At 44.8% G+C, this 15469-nt stretch overlaps 1 protein-coding gene across 2 annotated transcripts; it reads left to right on the forward strand.

Annotated features, from left to right (window-relative positions):
* Positions 1-6096: 6096 nt before the first annotated feature.
* LOC119340269 (protein FAR1-RELATED SEQUENCE 5-like) lies at positions 6097-10471 on the forward strand. Of its 2 annotated transcripts, none has more exons than XM_037612168.1 (6): positions 6097-6307; positions 6685-7667; positions 7738-7812; positions 7883-9959; positions 10029-10102; positions 10181-10471. In XM_037612168.1, the coding sequence occupies exon 4, from the start codon at positions 8119-8121 to the stop codon at positions 9172-9174; it is 1056 nt and encodes a 351-aa protein (XP_037468065.1). In that variant the 5' UTR covers positions 6097-6307; positions 6685-7667; positions 7738-7812; positions 7883-8118; the 3' UTR covers positions 9175-9959; positions 10029-10102; positions 10181-10471. The 2 variants fall into 2 exon arrangements, with proteins under 2 accessions (XP_037468065.1, XP_037468064.1); XM_037612167.1 differs by having other exon boundaries at positions 7581-7667.
* Positions 10472-15469: the final 4998 nt, after the last annotated feature.

Genomic DNA, 15469 nt, shown 5'->3' on the forward strand with positions numbered 1-15469 from the left:
CAAGGACGACGCCTCAACCTTCAAGGACGCGCGCCGGCGACCGCGGATCTCCGGTGACGGCTATGGTGAGTGTGTACCTGCGGACGTTCTTCCTCGGATTCATCATCTCCCCCTGCTCGTGATTCCTTCCTTGGTTTCTTTTCTTTTGTGTGCAGGATGACTGCCCCTCTGGACGAACGACCTGCAGATGCAGCAACGCACGAGTCCTCCCTCCCTCCCTCATGGCTCTGCTTCCTCCTACCCTGCCCCCCTCACGTGGGCGTGGTGAGCTTCCTACCCCCCGTGCACATCTCATCTCATCTCATCAAATCTAGATTGCTCTGGACGTATTTATCCTGTAAGGGTTGTGTCGTATGTTCTTCTTGCCATAAATGTTTCCTCAAATATCAGCATTTGATGAGTGGATGATATGAAGGCATCATGCTGTTAGCTCAACTGTGTTAACGATGCTTGTTATTGTTTTCCATGATTTGCTTTTCATTGTTACAATTTTTTTAGCATATATGGAGGCCATCTATTATTCTGCACTATCTTGTTTGTGGACTTACATTTGACTACACTATCTTATAAAGGTCCCACAAATAGAAGCGTTGCTCATATGCTCCTGAATCAAGTTTGCAGTATGATGGAGTTTACAGAATTGAGAATTGTTACATAAAGATTGGTGTTCAGGTAATTTTACTTCCTGTACAGAGGTTTCACTGTATTGTGATTTTTACTATGTCTCTGAACCATCTGGATGATGAGTTATGTACTGTAATTTTTAGTTTGTCACAGGAACATGAACCTAATTTTTAGTCTGTCTAAATCACGGGCAGATCAGGCACTGTGGAGCACAGGGAAGGAGGACAAGGATGAAGGATTTAGTCTGTCTAAATCATGGGCAGATCGGGCACTGTGGAGCACAGGGAAGGAGGACAAGGATGAAGGATGGGATGTGTGTAGAATTTGGCGCCAAGGGAGATGATCGAGATGGTGGAGGAGACACCACTCAAGCCCATCGATCCAGTGAGTAATGTGTGTTGTTCTTGGTGACTGATTTCGTGATGCAGGTGTTCTGGCCCAACTTCCTCTTTTCCTTCTTTGTGGTCTTTCTGTTATGGTGACCGGAGGATTGCTAACTTTGTGGTATTTTGCTTCTATGAATGATGCCCATGATTTGATCTATGAACTTAACGCGATCTTGGATCTGATTAGGTTTTCCCTTGCAGATTGCCGCACATAAACCTGCTGAGCCGACATCGACGCCAAGTGTGGCGATGCCACTTCCGATGATCGGGAGGGTGAGTTTGTTTTGTTAGTGTCAACAAAATCTTATCTGATTCCACTCTGGAAAATCTGCAAAGAGATGCTAATTCTCCATGATTATTAACTTGGATGTCTGAAATCTTAATTTCGCCTATCATATTGCAGGTTCATTCCAGCTCATTGTGGTAATCTGCAGAAATCAAGTTAACAAATCTTAATTGAAGTATATGTTTCTAAATTTTCGGTGGTGATTTTTTTGTGACTAGACGAAATCAAAACTGAAGTATGTATTCTGAATTTTGCTCATATGACTAGATGCATATGAACTGAAGCTCCGTCATTCTTTCTAAGGTGATAGTGGTCGCAACCAGTTAAGATTAGGGGCTTTAAAGGAACTATAAAAAATATGTGAACTGCTGGCAATGTCGATGTAAACACGGGCATTTAACCAACAAATTTTGATTTAACTATAACTATCTGTTGACACAAGGCTAAAAAAGAGTAGAATTGATCTGTAAGCAATTCTTCTTGAGATAGAGACTTTCTGGGTAGTTTGCTACAAGTATATAACCTGGAACTTCAGTTCGAGATATACAACCGGCAATCTGAGATCACTATGACAATCTAGATAGGTTAGCAAAATCTCTTAGGCGGTGAGACTTATGCAAGTAGCTAAGACTACAAATAGATGAGTGTTGGCCATGATTAGCAGCACCACATCAGGAGGGCATTCGTCCTAGAAGTGTGGTCAGGGCCGACTGGGGATGATTATTTTTTCGTGGGCAAGGTATGATTGAACACAGGTGAGTGTCTTCTCAACTTGGTGTTGCTTCTAATGTGTTGGACACTGATCCAATTTTGCGGCGAGCTGAGATGCATCTTTGAAAATCTCTTGAGAGGTGTGAATTAGTCCAAGCCTATGCAGAATGCCTACATATGCCACTTGAACTTTGGAGGGGTAGACTGATGGATCGTTGGGCTGGGATGAAGTTACATATAGTGTGTTTTGTCATGAGAAGAAATGCAAACGAAAACACAATTACATTACATTGTTAATGTATATGGTATGAAAAAAACGGAACTTGTTTTACTAATTGGAGTGTAATGTAATCGACTACACTACAGAACTCAGCACGTGTTGATTAACCAAAAAGATAAGGAGAGGCCCCATATGCCCCCTGAAGGGCTGTCTCTGCTATGCCGATGGAGACCTTGAGGTCAATGGCATGTTGGTGGAGACATGGCAAAGCTGACCGGCTCGTCATCCCTGTCGTGGCTACAGGATGGATCCACCGAGTTTGTGATTTTTATGGAAAAAAACATGAACGTAGCGATTGCATCAATAGAATATTTTGGTCCTTTGGTTCCAAATACCCATATTTAGTTGGACAACTGTAAATTCAGACTATACTGCTTATCTGCAGTATAACGCCCTGACTCCGAACTCTTGATTTGCTGCCAAGTAACACCAAATTGTCGCATGTATAATGTTCCAAAATTGTAGGTGTAGTACTACTTCAGCGATGAGGATCTTATGATGGGTGAGTGCATGTTCAAATTTGTGAACAGGAACAAGGATGGCTTTGGTAAGTACTGCGCCATTGTTTTAGGACATACATGTAAAAACAACACTCTGAATCGTGGTGCTCACAAGTTCAGATTCTTGGTTGTTGTGTAGGGATGCTCCTGATCTTATTTGTTTTGGCAACATATCGTAATCTTACCCAGTTGGAATAAAGGGACGAGATTGTTCTTTCAGCATGACGATCTACAATTCATCATATGAAAACCTTTGTACTTGGATATTGTTACAGGCTTGGTGGCAGGAAAGTAGAGCTTTAGATCGAGGTCCAACACACAAATCCCAACTTGTTTACTATTGACACTAGCCATCGGCCCTCTAATCATATCTTAACATGCTTGCTCTTCATCTATTAAAGATAGATTCTTGCTTCTTATTCATCTCTTTAAATACCTTTTTTTTCTAATTTGTAACTCTTCTTACCTATTTTTGGCAGAGGTACAATGGTTATTGACTTGTATTATCTATTTCTGACCCAACAAATCTAATATGCAAGGATAACAATAAAATCAGAATGATCAAAAGTCAAAACACATGTGCATGCTTCATGAGTTATGTATACTTCTGAATCTATTTTTACCTCTACTATCTGATATGTTGAATAGTGCATGCTCTGCTCTTGCATGCCACATCTGCCTGTACTATGCTGTTATTTATGATTTCGGGGGACTAATGTCTTGATTATAGGAAGTGGAGAGGAAAACCCCTGATCAGTAGGGAGTACATGATAACGTGGTCCAGCTCACCATCGTAGGCTGCAGGCTGGTTTGGTAACAAGCGGAGACAAACTAAGGAAAAGGTGCCAACGGTGGAGGTGTGTGTGCGCCCACTTCGCCCATCTGGGTACACATGGAAGACCTTGCCACTAAGAGCTTCTTGCAGGGGCAAGAGGTGAACTGACGCTGAGTGTTGTGATCCGTGGGGAGTAGTGTGAGGTGTCCAGTGAAGGGACATGATTCAGGCAAGTAACTGTTACTATAGGAAAAGTCCCTTTATACACTGAAGTCCCTTTAAAGTGATGTGCATAGCAAAGTAAAATAGGAAAAGTTTAACCTTTGTTTTAGTTAGCCTTGGCGCAGTGGTAAAGCTGCTGCCTTGTGACCATGAGGTCACGGGTTCAAGTCCTGGAAACAGCCTCTTACAGAAATGTAGGGAAAGGCTGCGTACTATAGACCCAAAGTGGTCGGACCCTTCCCCGACCCTGCGCAAGCGGGAGCTACATGCACCGGGCTGCCCTTTTTCTCAGCTATACTATATTTGGTTTTCCTTTATGTTTTCTGAGGTCGCAAAAGCCTTTGTAGCGATCAAAGATGAGGAGCAACAATCATTGTTATTGCACCATGTGTATTTTTCCTCACTTCTAAATAATAAATTCAATACGGTATCATCTTTCGTGGTAGGTGAGAACCACATTATCTGTAAATTGGGCAATTTCATAGATTTGCAAAGGTTTTAAAATTGTGCCAAGTGATGCAACACTAGATGTTGGACTGTTGTAACAACAAGGATGCTACAAGAGGTCTTTGTCAAAAAAAAGGATGCTACAAGAGGTGCTTAAGGAGGCACACACACCTTTGTCGAAGAGGATAAAAGCGGGAGAGACGACCAATCCTTACCGTTATATAAGTGGATCAATATACATAGAAGCTACATGCCATCATGTTCAGTACATATTTTGGAATTAAAAAATGTTTGATTAGAATTTTGTTTTTCCGTGACAACGCATGGGCATGTATGTGATGACCTAGAAGTACTATATTTGTGTCTGCAAAATTATGGTTACCCATAAAATCGTATGCTTATTCATTGCAGCCTGTACACATTTTCTTATTCTATCCTTGCATTTTTATGTTTGCTTATTCTATGCTTGCATTTTGTGTTCTTTTGTGTGTTTTCGAGAATCATAAACATGTCATGTCCTTATCTTCCTAATGTTGAAGTATTCACGCAAAGACTGAACTCCATCTATCTTTTGTTAACAAAAATGTTAAGTGTTTCTAATTTCCCTCCATGCAATTTGTGCATCTTTTCAACCTCCGTGGACCGAGCTCATGTAAGCTAGCTTTGTAACATGTGGCTGTAGGTGTAAATTGACCTGAACATAGAATAACATCCTAAATTGTAAAATACTAAAATTTCAAGCCGGTTTTATTTTACCATCTTAATTTGTGGTTGAGGTAATCTTTCACTTTTTTGAGAAACTTCCAACCTATTAATCTTCTAATGATGGCAGTATAAAAACACCAACAATAATAAAAAAAATTACAACTAGGTCCCTGGACCACCTACAGCCAGTACAAGCACTGGAGTGAGCCAAAGTTGCGCCATCATCATCGCCCCTCCCTCACTGGAGCCGGGTAAACCTTGTTGTAGTAGACAACCAGAAAGTTGTCGTGCTAAGACCCCATAGGACCATCGCACTAGAGCAGCAACCATTATCGTTGAAGAAAGTCTTAGATCGAAAGGATCAAACTGTATACACCAAAAATGAGGACGAACAAAGACCTGATCCAAACAGATCCATCGACGACCAACACCGACCGAATCCCGCGAGATCCTACGGAGACACGCCTCCACACACTCTCTGGCGATGCTAGAAGCATCATTAAGACGGGGATAGAACATGCGAGACATTGTTCCTACTAAGAGACATTGCCGCCACCGCACAGCCCAACCCAGACATTGAACCTAATAAGGACGATAATGGGGGCCCTTCCGCCGGTGGAGGTCGAGGTCCTCCGCAACTTTATGGCCCGAAGGCCATCAGAGAAATGGTGTCATGGAGAAGGTGAAGTGGGCGTCATTCAATTTTAAAGGAGACGACTCCAGCGAGAAATGTCCAACTATGAAGAAAACCGAGCAGGAAGAGAAGGGTCCGGCAGGAAAGGGGATGGGTGCCTCGTGGTCTAGGGTTTTTTCTGTTGGAGATGACATGGCAGATAGTCCGAACATTCATATTTCTTCCTCACATATGGTCTGGTTTTTGAGGAGCCTCGATTGTCCAGAAGGATGAGTTTTGGGGAGCCCGATGGGTGCCCGTTTGATGTTAAAAAACGCACGCATATATTAGTAGGAAATGAACTTCGATCTTGAAGAGAACTTTAACCATTTGTTTACCTCATTTATATGCATTGTAGCTCGTAGCAACGCACGGGCATTTTACCAGTGTAGGCATAGGATCCAATCCAAGCGTTCCACCCGTGGAAATTTGCAAACAACCCCAGACGCGTACATAATTTTCCCGTCACCTACCTCCCAGGCGTGTGACTGTCCCCGAATCGGTACAGCTTGGGTCTCCGGCAGCGGACCCGGCGAACGAGGTCGCCGCCGCGCTGACGCACTGCGCTCCGACGTGCTGCGGAGAAGTCTCCCCATCCCTGCTCCGCCAACTCCACCTCGCCCTCTCCCCTTCCCTTCCTGATCCGGCGCCTAGCTCCACCATCCATTGACGCCGGAGAATAGAACTCAGATCTTCAGGTATGTTGTTGGATCTTACAGCCTACTGTTATTTTGTGCGTTTGGTTGTAATCCATCGTACCCATTAAGTTGATTTTGTGAGATGTAGATAATTCTAGCTTGGAAAGAATGTGGCGATATCTCTGTATTGTATCAGGCTCAGGCAATTAATCACTGAAAAATTGTGCTATATTTTACTTGGACTAGATATTTGGGCAATTAGGTATAGTACAATTTCAGCAACCCATTACCTGATATTATACATGAGCAGAGCTAGTTAAGATAGTTGGGCAGGCTGGAGAGCATAAATGATTTCAATTTCTTCAGTTCAGTCACCTGTGCAGCTTGCAAGTATTCAGATCTCGTAAGCTTGAATCGAGTGATTCTGATGAATTCAGAAAACTGGAGCTGGACAGCTGAGTCGCCACCTCGCCGGCTAGCTGATGCGGAGCTGTGTGCCGGTGGCCGGTGGGCCGTCCGGGCGTCTGACCGTGAGAGGCACGGCTGTGTGCGGTGCGCTGGTAGCTGGCGGCCAGCACCGTGTTAGCCAACGGCTGATTTATGCTGATTGCTGCGCTTTGAGGCGGTGGCAGAAACAGAGCTCCACATCTATGTGCGTTTTCTTTTCGAGGAACGAGTGCTATGCTGTGGTGCTGCATGCTTGCACTCTATCTCCATTGTTGGTCTATATCAGGCCCGTCGCGTGCTATGCGAGGCTAGGCTTCATATAAATATATGTTTTTTCCTCTAATCCTGGGCGGGCTTACGGCCAATTTAGCCTTGCCGTAGCTCCGTGAGTGTACATGAGTACAGACTAATTTCACCTACCTGTTCAAGTACCTGGAGGTGAAGTGCTTGTTGGCAAGACCGAGATTCATCTGCCTGTACAATGTTTGCGACTACACTAATTTCCGAGGGTTCTATTTGTTCAGTATTCCATGAACTAAACAATAGTTGTTTTGGTTACTGAATTAACTGTCTTAGCTCTTTATCCTTCCTCATTCTTATTTAGAAAAAAGGTACTGTATTGTATTACATTCATGCAATGCTATGTGTCCATGATAATGGCAAGATGCCATGCTTTTGTTGTTGTACTCAGAACGTTTTTTGTTAGCACCATCCTTACAGCACTCTTTTTCCTTGGTACATATATGTGCCAGTGCATTCAGATATTTTCTCTCTTCACAACTTTACCATGGAATTGTTGTTTTTTAGACTACAATGTGCTGCAGCTCTCATGACAAGCTAACTCGTAGTTGCTTTGATATCTAATTATTTTATTTGCGCCGAGTAGGGAATGGAGTCAATGTCAAGTATTGCTCCGAGTGCCGGATCAACTACAGTGATGGGACTTGAAGATGATGCCAACAACTTCTCCATGGTATTTCTTTGTTATATTCCCCATTTCATATGCGGATGTCATTTCACTAATGTTCTAACAACCTTGCTAGGTCCAAACTGGACATGACGTGTATGTTGAAGATCGTTACAACACACCAAAGAGAGCCAGCAGCCTGCCCGTGTGTGTAAGTTTATTACCTAGTAATGCCATGGATTTCTGTTCTGGAGCTAATCCATGATATTATACTTACACAGGGGTCAACTTACGAGCCTGAGTGTGATGATAGCCTGCAACCCTCAATTGGAATGCGAATAGCTGGGAGGCAGGTTTGGCATTCTATAGAATGTATGCTCACGAGGTTGGCTTCTCTGTGCGCATTTGGACATAACATAAAGGAGAGGGTGGTGTAATAGTTTGGAAGAAGTTTGTGTGTGCAAGACAAGGTTGGGGGAAGGAAAAGTCAGTGGATATAGGTCAAGTTATTCAAGAAATGCAAAGAAAAAAGGCTAAAAGAAATATCAAGATAAGCAGATGCGGTTGTGAGGCTATGATGGGATTGAAGAGGCAAATTGACAACAAGTATAAGGTCGTCCAGTTTGTTGAATCACATACACACCAACTTGTCTCACCAAATAAGAGGCATCTCATCAGGTCAAATAGAGAGGTAACTACTGATTTGAGAAACAAGCTATTTACATGCAGTAAGGCATTGCTTGGCACATCAAAAACTTTTCGCTTGCTTAGCATAGAGAAGGGTGGGCAAGGAAACATTGGTTGCACAAAACGTGACTTACAAAACTGTCAACGTGATTTCAAAGCAGCGATTAAGGGAGCAGATGGACAACTTATAGTAGATATAATGGAAAATAAAAAGAAGGCCAATCCAGCGTTCTACTTTGATTACCAGGTAGATGAGAACAATAAGTTGACCAATATTTTCTGGGCAGATAGTATATGTAGAAAGAACTATTCATTGTTTGGTGATGTTGTGTCATTCGACTCTACATATCGATTCAACAAGTATGACTTGGTATTTGCGCCTTTTACTGGAGTTAACCATCACAAATCTTGTGTTACATTTGGTGCTGCATTTTTGTCAAATGAGAAGATTGCATCATTCAAATGGTTATTTCAGACTTTCTTGAAAGCAATGTGTGGGGCTGCACCAAAGCTAATCATAACCGATGAGGACCAAAGCATGAGAAGAGGAATAGAAGCTATATTTCCGAACACAAAGCATCGACTTTGTATGTGGCATATTCTGATGAAACTCCCTGAAAAAGTTGGACCCATCTTGAGAAATAATGAAGATTTTAAACCAAAATTCATGGCGTGTGTGTGTGGATCAGAGACTCCAGATGAGTTCGAATCACGGTGGTCTTCAATAATTTCTGAGTTTGGCTTAGAGGATAATGAATGGTTGAAAGAAAAGTATGATTTACGCCAATCATGGATTCCAGCATACTTTATGGAGTTCTCCCTTGGCGGAATATTGCGAGTGAGAATGCATTTTTCCGTCACTTCACTAACCGGAAACTTGCCTTGATTGAGTTTTGGGTAAGATTTGAAACCGCTTTAGAAGAGCAACGACAAAAGGAGTTGCAGGAGGATAATTCTACCCTTCATACCTTGCCAATACTTCATACTTGTTGGGGAATTGAGGCTCATGCCAGAGAAGTGTATACCCACAACATTTTTGTTGCTTTCCAACTTGAGGTGGTGGCTGCTAGGGACCGTCGCCATGTAAAAACTATTGAGCAGGTTGGTGATATCCGAACCACGAGCATTGCCGATCTTAGTGGCAGGATAAGAGTGGTCTGTTACGACACTAATACGAAAGTTGCACAATGTACTTGTCGAATGTTCGAGTCACTAGGCATCCTTTGCTCTCACATCATTGTTGTCTTAAAGAATGATGGGTGTAATGAAATACCAAGACAATATGTGCTGCATAGATGGACTAAAATGGCTGCACGACATCTTTCCTATGATGCAAATGGAAATGAGCTGGAAGGGTCATCTACATCCCTTTCACCTACCATGAAGAAATTGTACTCAGAAACATGCTCTCAGTTCAGCTCGGCATTGCATGAAGCTAAACATTGTGAGGGCAAAATGAAATACTTCCATAAAGTTATTACTGATGCCCTTGCACACTTGAGGCATACGGGGCCATTTGACGAGCAAAGTAAAGTTCAAGAGTTTGAATCCTTTATTGGAACGACATTCCCAAGCATCATCAAAATTCATCCTCCTGATGTTGCAAACACGAAAGGTAGTGGTAAGAGATTGAAGAGGGGTTCAGAGGAGGCCATTAACAAAAGGAAAAAGGTAAATGAACCATAATTTTAATAGTATGTCATTTGTCAGCTTTTCATAATACACTTTCCTTGTTTGCAGAGCAAGTAGCATCTGACAAGGTTCACCATCAGTACATTGTTCTAGTTACCAAGTCGGACATGACAGCTCAAATGGTATTTATATTTGTCTCCTCATCGATTAAAACATGTTGACTATGTTTGCATATCTTTGACTTGTTTCATATTTTGTAGCATATCCTAACCCTTGGTAGCAGACATCCTTTTCTTTGCGCAAAATAATGGATGAAAACGGCCATATGGATCTGCTACACACTTCCGCTATGGCTAGTTGAATCTGCTGGTGCAATATATGTACAGCTAGTTGAGTCCGCTGGTGCAATATATGTACACCTCCTAATCTGCTGTACCATGGATTGTAATAATAAATTTCGGTTGCAACTCTGGTTGTGTGCTTTATGGTAGACTTATGTGTATTGTCATGCGTACTATTGGCAAATCATATTACCGTCATACTATGAGCTATCTCGAGATGGTTGTTGACGTGTTACCTTCTAATTTGACAAAGGTGTTTAATACACCTGAGATTGCCGCCTTTGCAATTCCGGTGCTGATTTTTATGAGCTCAAATCTTGATTCATGGACTTACTAATCATTTATTTTCTTTGAATTACCTTTACCTTCGTAAATCAACTTGTTGAATGTTTCTGTTGAGCACTTCCTATGGAGCATGTCTATTTTGTATGTCTTCTTGGAAAATCCATATTTGTGCCATAGAGCTGTTGCAGTATATATGTGTATTGGATCAGTTGAATGTGTCAGCATGAAACAAATACATGATCCGTCTGTTTTTTCTGTTCCAAACCTGGGCAGCACATCTTTACTAGAGCTAGATATGGGACTGTTACAATTATTCTGTACTTATATAGGGAGTTTTCTGTAAATTTCACGGATGGGGCGTCCACACTTCATCCTGTACCTACATGTTCCATCCAACGGCTGTGAAGTGGTTGGTGCAGCTGGAGTACTGCATGCTTGGGAGTACAGGATATGCTCTCCTGCCAGTGCCATGGGCATGCCCTCTGACCGGTCAACTCTGTCCGACGAGGAAGGAACGTGCCTCTGCTTCTAGGTAAACTGCTACTCAGTTGGATCCAGTAGCAGCCACTATCTTCTGCTTTTTCGAAATTACCACGCTCCAGTTTCTGCTTTAGAAGAACGCCAGGCAGACAGACAAACTAGAGCACCGTTATAGTTGGAGCATCTTACCAGCGCGGACAGCAAATCCGACCCCTTAAACATCGGCGGATACGCTCGCCGTATACGATCACGTCTTAAATTTGTTTCTCTATATTCGGATACCTCATACTACAAACCTTAGATCCGTAGAAAACCATGCAAACGACGAAATCCACGTGCTACGTAGATCAACTAAAACCATACCCCAATCCTCGTTGGAGATGTACACTATCTCTAGCCTGGCTCCGGGTACATGAGCGACAGCCGCAGCTCTAGCTCCTTCGGCTCTTCACGCTGGCCTCCGCCTCCATCTCCGCTTCCACCTCATCGAAGAGCGCGTTATCGCCGCCAGTTCTTACCGGTTGACCTCCACATAAGCCTCACTTGGACGGACTCCGGGATGGCATGCTGCTCATCCATCTTGGCCGCTTGGGCGCCCGCAAACTCCACCTTCGGGTCCTCCATGTTGAAGCCTAGAGCCAGCGCCAACTCCTCCTCCGTCTGCTCCGCCTCATCCTCCTCCGGATCCGCTACCTTCATCGGAGCCGGCTGCTGCTCCTCTTCCTCTTCCTCCTCCGGCTCCGGCGAGTCCATAGGTAGGCCGGCAGCGATGCGGGCGGCGTGCCTCACCCAGATATCCTGCTCAATCTGGAACTGTCGCTTCAGTGTGAGCATAGCATACGTGGTCTTCTTTTGCCGAACCATGGCAAAGCTGGAGGGCGTGGGAAGAGCGGCTGAGCGGTAGAAAGGTGGATGGGCTCGGGCTGGCGGGGCAGAGAGGGACGAGGTGGTTGTGGCTAGGGTTGGGGAAGGCCGGCTTAAATAGCCGAATTTGGCCTTCAGCGGCGAGCTGGAGCAGGGCCACGTGGCGTTCACCCCCCCCCCCACCCATCGGAGGAGACGTCCGTCGGACCGCCAGGTTTCCAACGATCCCGTGTGGGACCCCTTTATGAGTCCGACGTGGTGTACGCTCCCGGGCGCCCCCAATCCGCCCTAGATTTGGGCTGGATATGAGAGGTGTCAATCAGCTTGGAAATTAGAGACACAATTGAGAAGCCCGTTTGGATGCGTATTTTGTGATCGATTACTGACCGGGCCATCCATCTCAACGTTTGAGACGGATTTAGGGCGCACGGATGTACATGCTCTCTTAGTGACATGCCCTATGCTGTCTGTCTCCCGACCGTTGCGTGCCTATCCCTCGACAGTTTGATTATTCTCTCCAACGACAAAAACTAGCTACGCCAGCACTAGCATATAAGGGAAGCAATAATGAATTCATTAATCAAACTGCATGCGTCCAGCCGTTTAATCACCACAGTGCACATGAAAGAAACGAGATCAAATTAAGAATCTCCTCATCCCTCGTTCCAAATCCCCCACACACGCACCGGGTGAAGTGTAGTGACCCCTAGCAGTAAACTTTGCTTGATAGACCAGCATCAGTCTCGATCGTGATCTCTCGTTGGAGTGAACCCTGGGATACGAGGTTGGCGCGTTGGGGCTTGTGTCCGCCACGTCCGTGTGCGTTGATTGAGAGGCTCAGGATAGAGGGATCGATCTATTGTTGCTCTCCGAAGTAGTAGCTATTACAATCGATTACAGGAGCGATGCTCGAATGGGGAAGAACATGGAAGAACTAGGGTTCGGGGAAAAGGTAGTAGGTAGCTGCCGCCAGGTCGTCTGGTGATCCACTGGATACTGCTCCTGTCGTCGCTCCAGGGTTAAGTAGAGTGGCGGCTTGCCGTGGCCCATTTTGGGCCTGTGTACCTTGGGTTGGGCTTCTTGGCGCGGCTGGGCCGTGCCTCCTCCTGGTCCTTGCTGGCCAGCGGGTCCACACTGTCAGGGTCGCTAACATCCCCTCCTCCTTGAGTGGCGGCTTGACCCTAAGCCGCTGCATGGGGAAAGCGAGCCTGCAATGCTTGCCGATCTTCCCAAATGTTGTCCAGGTTAGAGACGCCAGTCCATCTGATTTTGACTTGCTCACTCATGTCCCCATTCTTGCGGTGCCATTTGGACTATAGGATCTCACTAGGCACAACCAACTCATTAGTTGTAGCGTCCAAGATGCGATTCTATCCCAATCACGTGATGAATTCATGTTTGGGGCACAACCGCATTTCGAGCGCATAGCAAGGTGGATATCATTACAACATACCATGTACCGAATAGATGAGAATACAAGATAAAGGCTTACACTCGCCACAAGCTACAACATGAATACAACAGTTCATCAATACATAGCAATCATCATACATAAGAGCAGGATCCAACTACGGATGAAATCAAACGAAAAAGAAGAACGACATCCACCCTTCTAATCCCAGGCTCCCTGACCCGGAACCTATCCCTTGAACGAAGAAGAACTCCAAAAGCAAGCAAACATCGCTCTCACGTCATGATCATCGCATTACCTGTACCTGCAACTGTTGTTGTGGTAATCTGTGAGCCACGAGGACTCAGCAATCCCATTACCATGAGTATCAAGACTAGCAAAGCTTAATGGGTATGGAACGGATAAGTGGTGAGGTTGCAGCAAGCACTAAGCATTGTATGATGGCTAACTTACGAGTACAAGAATAAGATGAGAAACTACACAAACGGTCGCAAACTAGTAATGATCAAGAAGCGATCCTGAACTACTTACGTTCAAACATAACCCAACCGTGTTCTCTTCTCGAACGCACTCGAAAAGAGACAGGCACGGTTATGCACGTGGTTGGTGTATTTTAATTGAGTTTAGTTCAAGTCCACTACAACCGGATATTAACAAATTCCCATCTGCCACATAACCGGGGGCACATCTCTCAAAAGTTTAAACCCTGCAGGCGTGTCCCAACTTAGCCATGACAAGCTCATGATCCGTGGAGACAATCCTCCATCGCGGGACATCCGATCAAACTCGGGATCTTGGTGCACATGTCATTTTGATGATGGTAAAACAAAACCAGCAAGACCACACGGTGCGTCGATACCCCGATAGGATCTGCATGTATCTCGTTCTCAGGACAACACCATCTATGCAAAATGGATGGTAGCCAAAATACCATCGAGTTGCCCCGAGGTGGCACCACCGACTGCTAGGTAGGTGGACCAACACTCATGAGCAGTACTAGCCCGGGGGGTTGATTAAGAGACCTCGGGTGCCGGCGGGTCCCTATGCAAGTTTTAGTTATTATTAGGAAAATGATAAACCAATGTTGGGCCTTGTTGGAAGAGTTTTATTCAAAGCGAACTGTCAAGAGGGGCCCATAAACCCTCATCGTGTTAGGGACGCAAAATTAAGGAACATAACACCGGTATGACGGAAACTAGGCGGCAAGAGTGGAATAAAACACCAGGCAAAAGGCCGAGCCTTCCACCCTTTACCAAGTATATAGATGCATTAATTAAATAAGAGATATTGTGATATCCCATGTTATCCATGTCCCAACATGGAACAACCTGCAACTGCACCTGCAACTAGCAACGCTATAAGAGGGGCTGAGCAAAGCGGTAGCATAGCTAAACAACGGTTTGCTAGGACGGTGGAAAAGGTTAGAGGCTATCATGGCAATTTGGGAAGCTTGATAAACGAGTGGTAGGTAGCACGACATAGCGATAGCATCGAGACAACTAGCATAGAGATCCAGAGTAACGGTCATCTTGCCTGAAATCCCGCTAGGAAGAAGATCGAAGTCCATGAAGAAGACGAACCAACATAGTCGAACGGATCCTCACAATCGCTACGTAACCGGTCAAGGAGAAGCGCAACCGAAAATAAGCAAATGGCATCACTACAAAAAAGACACATCTGTGACATTTTGGGCCGAACGAAACTTTTTTCTGTCATGCATATGACACTTCTATGACGATAATTGTGACAAAAATATCATCATAGATGTGGTGGGCTCCTACTTCTATGACAAAAAATCATGACAGAAAATGGGCTTTTCGTCCTGGGCGGGCCGGAGACGCAGCTGCATGACATTCTTTGGGCCGTCTATGACGGAAAAAACCGTGGTAGAAGCGATGGCGAGGAAAATTTCGGGGAGTTCCCGGTTACGGTGGGAGGTCGGGGGCCGAGCGATGCACGTTTCTCTCATACATGTACGCGCGTGTGTGCGAGGCGTTTGCTCTAACTGAACCCGAGCGAGGCGTTGGGCTCTAACTGAACCCGAGCGATTGCACTGCAGGCTACGCGTTACTGAACCCGAGCGATCGATCGATGGCTATTAACTGAACCCGGTCGACCGATTCCTTCGCTACTGCTGCTAACTGAAGCCGATCGATGCTGCCTCTGGG

The sequence above is a fragment of the Triticum dicoccoides genome, chromosome 7B (genome assembly GCF_002162155.2).
Source record: "Triticum dicoccoides isolate Atlit2015 ecotype Zavitan chromosome 7B, WEW_v2.0, whole genome shotgun sequence".
Taxonomy (NCBI): domain Eukaryota; kingdom Viridiplantae; phylum Streptophyta; class Magnoliopsida; order Poales; family Poaceae; genus Triticum; species Triticum dicoccoides.

Bases quoted from the DNA above. Each gene is read 5' to 3' on its own strand.
- LOC119340269 (XM_037612168.1), top strand. From the start codon at position 8,119: ATGCAAAGAAAAAAGGCTAAAAGAAATATCAAGATAAGCAGATGCGGT.